At 40.1% G+C, this 6,000-nt stretch overlaps 1 protein-coding gene across 7 annotated transcripts in view; it reads left to right on the top strand.

Moving 5' to 3' along the window:
- Positions 1-6,000, top strand: part of LTBP1 (latent transforming growth factor beta binding protein 1) — a 151,206-nt gene extending 145,206 nt beyond the window's left edge. For all 7 annotated transcript variants that reach the window (XM_061991178.1, XM_061991179.1, XM_061991172.1 and 4 more), the window contains 3 exons: positions 399-521; positions 3,623-3,772; positions 4,975-6,000. In XM_061991178.1, coding sequence (XP_061847162.1) covers positions 399-521; positions 3,623-3,772; positions 4,975-5,144 — 443 coding nt within the window. In that variant the 3' untranslated portion in view covers positions 5,145-6,000. The remainder of the gene's footprint in view (positions 1-398; positions 522-3,622; positions 3,773-4,974) is intronic.

Below are 6,000 nucleotides of genomic sequence, written 5' to 3' on the forward strand. Positions count from 1 at the left end.
TCCTGCTATCAGCCAGATAGTTCCCTCAGAAGGGAGTGTAAACCATTGACAGCTCCAGAGAGGAGTGCATTGGCAGCAGGACACTCACATCCCTCTTCTCTTGCTGCCTGAGCAGGCCAGAAGAACCTGACCCATAACCCATAACATACAGTTATTGACTCCAGTCTATGCCTGGTGTCATCCCTGTTATGACTTCATAGTGTGTAGTTGGCTTATCAACATTTTAATGATATTCTTCTTGAAGAGAGAATGCTTTCTGGAAATTGCAGACTTATGGTGTTTCTAGGAAGATAAGTTTATTTCCAGCTAGTCTGAACCACAGCTCACTGGGACTAATGTAATGCAGCCTGCGTTACAAGTGTAATTAGTTTTATATCCTATTTTCTTTCTCCCCTCAGAGGATTATGCCCAGCTGTGCAACATTCCCATTCCAGGATCTCGACGGCCATATGGACAAGATGCTTTGGTTGACTTCGAGGAGCACTACACTCCAGAAACTAATCCATACTTTGTTGAAGACCGTAAGCAAGTTCCTCCATTATATAAAATACTTGAAATGAGGGTTGTAACTTGGATCACTTCACTGTAGCTGCCTTCATTCTTCTGTTTGCTCCTGAGCAATGTGTCCTATTTATGTTTTAGTTATTCCTGTGACACTAGCTTTAAGTCAAGTGTTCTGGTTCAAGAGCCAGTGCTATGTAAGAGTCCAGTTGGGCTCAGAGTACAATATAAATTTTTAATATAGTGAAATAGTTTGTGCCAAGTGGACTAAATTCCTATTTACCAACAGATTTACAGCTGAAGGTCAAAAGGATTGCTAGTTTTCTTTCTCACATTAATTTTCCTGCAGATCATGGGATGGATTTCTTCAGAGTGCATTTAGTTTAAAAAATAAACAACACAAAATTCCCTCAAGCCAACTTTCTGTGATTTTCCAGCAGAGTTTATATGGGGAAAAGGAGACCCTGTTAAGTTGTTCAGCATAGTTTGATCAGAGGGCGTGCATGCATCCAGCCTTTGGAGAGGCTGCCTGCCAAGCAGGGCAAGAGGGACTGCATACAGCATCTCCTTTGTACCCAAGGAAGATCAGGGGTGCAGGCCAGGCCCAGCTCACTGTTCAGACCTGTGAGAGAGGAATGCTTAGAGATCTCAGCATTTGCCTCAAAATCAGCCACCCTGTACAGGTCCAGCATATTTCATCACAGTATTAGAGAAGAAAAGTGGAGGTATCAGGAGGAACTGGTGACTTCCCATGATTTTATACACATGGCCTGCAAGTTGCCACTATGCTGTTTCCCAAAGTGTTTCTCCTCTACAAGGAGTTACTTTTAAAATAAGAGTAATAGGTCAAAACAGGACTGGAGGATTACAGCACTCTCTTAAAGGGTGATGATATGCATTTCTGGCACACATGAACTTCATACATACATATGGATGTATAAAAATCATAACCTTCTAGCTCTGCTCAGAATTGGAAAACGCTGACTTTCTTTATATCTAGATTGCTTCAATTAGATAATACTAAGTGTTGATGTTTAACTGAAATGTCACACATGAAAACTACCAAACACAAAGAAAAGTTCAGAAAGGTGAGTGAGTAACCAATGTAATAGATAAAATACTGAGTGGGAAAGAAACAAGTTATAAGCAGTGGTGAATAAATACAATAAAATTGTGGACAGTTTTGAATCCACAGCACAATCTACTGTCTTAGGGACAGAGACTTAAGAGTTCATGTCTCTTGCACCCATCCTGTCACTGAATCAGGTACAATACCAAACAAGTGCATGAGAAACTCCGAAGCACACAGCTGGATGACCATGCTGATCAGAGGCATATTCCCTGGCAGATACAGTTGCCATGTGTTTAGGGAATCAAAGACTTCAAAGTCTCAATCCTGCTGCTGTCTGTATGAGGAATATGACAGTACCTCCCATCCTGTGGCAGCACCATGTACTTCCATAAATATTTTGGGATTAGCTGGTTAAAATCACAACATACTGTATTTATGAGAGGGAGATAAAAAAAATGTGTATATATGTGAACCTGTGCCCGTGTACATGCATATATGAGACATCACTTAGTAGCTTTGTGGAAAATATGGTAATGTTTCGCACTTGTATATTTATATACATCCTGTGTACTGCATATATAATCTTGCAAGTACTTTTTCCACATTGTGCATTCAGTGTCACCGGAATTTTTTCAGTGTATGAATGACAGGCTTGATCCTTACTAAGAAGGATCCCACCATGCCAGAGAAAGTCCAGGATAGAAACTACATATATAGTCAGAGAGGAGGAGTGGAAATGACAATACAGAAGTTAAATGGAGGGTGATAAAGAAAGGGCAGAGTGGGAAAGGCAAAGCAGGAAAGAGCAAGGAGGACCTCAAGAACTGAGGCAGGTTGGAGTAAACACAAAAAACAGGAGAACAGGCTCAAAGAAAGGGCTAAATTCATGTTCCTACATAGCTGTGCAAATCTACAGGTAGCAGCTGTTGCTACATTATAAATCAGTTAGCAGGCTTTAGATAAACCAATGGTTTGGTTGTGGAGTCACTTTATTCATTATATGTTACAAGGCAGATGGAGAGATGTGGCCCACATCATGTTGGTAAACATACAACTCTCAAATGTTCTCAACTTTTTCCTCAAAAGCCTTTTCGATGTGATGGGCTGCCATCTGCAGTCCTGTTACATCACTGCTCTATGAATAGAAAGCTGGGGAAAAAAACCTCGTGCAGGACTAGCAGGAGCAATTCAGTCCTACAGAGAATCTCCAAACATGTAAAAATGTCTAACAGTGTTTTAAGTGTAAATCCCTCCATATACATAAAAGTGTAATTGTCAAAAAAAGCCCCAAGACAGGGAGCACAAAAGGCTGGGTACAAAACTGCGAAACACAAACTATCGAATACAAAGACAACTCTTTAGCTTTGACTACTCACCATCTAGAAATATGACAAGGAGCAATTGCTAGATTATAGGTATTTGTACTGGCATCAGTCACTGAAGTACAAGCCAAAGGGTTGTAACCAAGACCACAACAGGAAAGCAGACTCTGATTTCTTCTTACTTTCCTTAAGGCAATTGAAATTGATTTTTTAAAACACGTTTTCTTCCAGATAAATTAGCATGCATCTCTTCCCCCTCCCTACACATACCTTATTTCTCTGGAATACTATTTTAAGGAACTTTTACCCCAAACTGCACTGTACCACTTCTTACATTTGTTTCCATAAAGGTTGGTACCTATAATAATTGAAATAAAAGGTGTTGTTTAGAAAACACCGATTTATCCTTTCAAAAACATACCATCGAATTATCCAGTTTATTTTACAAAAGAAAAACCCAAAGCAACCGACAAACAACGGGCTTTTAACCACATTTAAAACTGAAGAATTCACACAGTTACTCAACTTTCATCTCGGAATGTATCACGGCACTTTTCTAGTGCATTGAAAGCTCCAGATGTTGCAGAACTGCTACTAACCTATTTTCTGCAAAGTCAAGTCACATTCCAGTAAACTTGGGAGAGAATTTCAGACTCTCACTGCACATTTGGGTATTCTGGTTCAACAGCTCTGTACCTTACTTGTTGGCAATTCTTTCTCTGCGCAGGTTTTCTAAACAGCTTTGAGGAGTTGCAAGCAGAGGAATGTGGTATCCTGAATGGATGTGAAAATGGCCGATGTGTAAGAGTCCAGGAAGGCTACACTTGTGACTGCTTTGATGGTTATCACCTGGACATGGCCAAAATGACTTGTGTTGGTGAGGACAGCATATTACTTCACCTCTTCTGATAATCTGGCACTTTGCTCAGTCCCTTAACCAAAAGAGGGGCTGGAACGAAGGTTCTAGAGACCATCACCTGAATTGTATTAAAGGCACCAACTTTGTTTGATCTGCTGCAAAGGCCAGTAAATATTGTTACAGAAATAACTGTGCTGGTGTTCCTCAGTTTGTCTTGGAAACCTGGAAAAACAGCTGGGTTTAGTTAAGAGCCTAGAAAACTTGTATAAATAATTTGATATACAGAATAAGTGTTTTTGAAAGGCTTTAGTGAGCTAAGAGGATAGAACTGGATCCAGAGTAGGAGAGCCATTTTAGGAGCAGATTTTTAGAGCAGCTGAATCACCTAAATATGCAGTTAACCACTTGGTGGGGTTTGGCCCCTGATTCTCACTGATTTCAACAGTTGACAGACTTAACTATTCCTCTCAACCTAGTAAACCTGCACAACTACTAACCAGGATATGTAATGACTATGTCCTCAATTAAACCAACGAAACATGAGAACAGCAGGTGTCAGTGAGAAGATGAAGCAGAACAGCATCCCTCAGTGTAGAAGCCTAGTAGAGGCCTTACCTGGGTATTTAAATTAAAGGTCTGTACTAACCTTGCTTAGCGTTACACTGCAGAACCCGCAGCTGAGGTCTTCCAGTTCTGGCATGACAAGCCAAACGTGTGTATCACAGTCTTTAGGATTTTACACCAAGTGGGCCTCCTTAGTGAGAAAACATGTAGCTCCTATGTATTGCAGGCCATATTGAGTGCAGGTAGTTTGCTGTTCCAGCTGTTTAGTTGGCAACACTAATAGGTCCTGAAGTATTGGATTTTTTTTAGAACGCAGATATTATGTGAAGAACTTCGAGCTTTGCTAGAAGCCACTTCTCAGCCATCAGATAAAAAGCTGTAAGTGGTCCTTAAGTTTTTGATTTGCAGCTTAGACTGAATTTGGCCTCAGTAATCTAACAGTATAAGGCCATTTAATACACTGTTGATAACTTCCACCTCTTCCCAACTCATCTGTTAGAGCTTCTGACCCAGCCTAATTCCACGTGAGCTGAACTGAAAACACAGCTCTCGGTGTGTGCACTCAGCACCTTCCACTCCTGACAGTGTTGGAAATAGATGAGTTTTAGCCACACATCACGCTTAAGCCTACGTCTTTTGATGTCTCCTTCTCGCAGATGTGAACGAGTGCAACGAGCTGAACAACAGGATGTCCCTCTGCAAGAATGCCAAATGCATCAACACGGAAGGTTCGTACAAGTGTTTGTGTCTCCCGGGGTACGTTCCTTCAGACAAGCCAAACTACTGCACACCACTGAACTCAGACCCAGACAGTGAACTGGAGTAGAGGAGAATCTCCATATCCTAAGCCCATATACTCTGCACTGTATAAAGAAAAGGAGGAAAAGTATTTAACTTGAGAAGAGAAGGCACCGGCGTAGCAAACTTAAGGGGAGAAAAGCATTAAAATGTGTCAAAGGTGAGACGTGATGGGCTGATTGCGTATCAGCTTCGCTGAAGTGACAGACCAAATGGACACATAACTCTGTATGAAAGAAACAAACAAGTATGTAGTGTGTTCATAAGAAAAAAGAAATCTTTGGAAAATAAGCAAAAACAGTGCTGTTATTTTAAACAGAAGAGCTTTGTGGTTTTTTTGTTTGTTTTTGTTTTGGTGAGGTTTTTTTACTATTGCTTAATTAATTTGGCATTTAAATAGTGATGGAAATATTTTATATTACTATGTCATTTTTTGGTTGTTCAATTCCTTACCTACTGTTTCTTTTCAGATCTTTTTTCTGATCAGTACAAATTCTATGATACAGGTATTCTTAGGCCATTTTATAAGAATTGTTACACAGGGTAATGCTCCTTCTTCTCTGGAACATTGGTCAGTGACTTCGTTTTTTAATTTGGTAGTTGCCTGCCCTGTGGAGCAGGCACCGTTTGTTTTCAAATGTTTATATACCTTGGCGAAAAGTCCTTGTATTCATTTTGTATTCTGTATGGTTGTTACTGCACTTAAAAGTCTGTAGAACCTTTCTTGCCAAGTTCAAAGCTGCTAGTGGACAACATTGGATTCCTTTTGTACATTAAAACAAAAGATTTTAGCTCACGTCTGTATTGTAATGTGTAAATTGAACACAAGAGAGATCCTGTATGATTACCCTAACATATTAAAGCTGTATATTAAAACTCAATAA

This window comes from Colius striatus, chromosome 2, assembly GCF_028858725.1.
Source record: "Colius striatus isolate bColStr4 chromosome 2, bColStr4.1.hap1, whole genome shotgun sequence".
Classification (NCBI taxonomy): domain Eukaryota; kingdom Metazoa; phylum Chordata; class Aves; order Coliiformes; family Coliidae; genus Colius; species Colius striatus.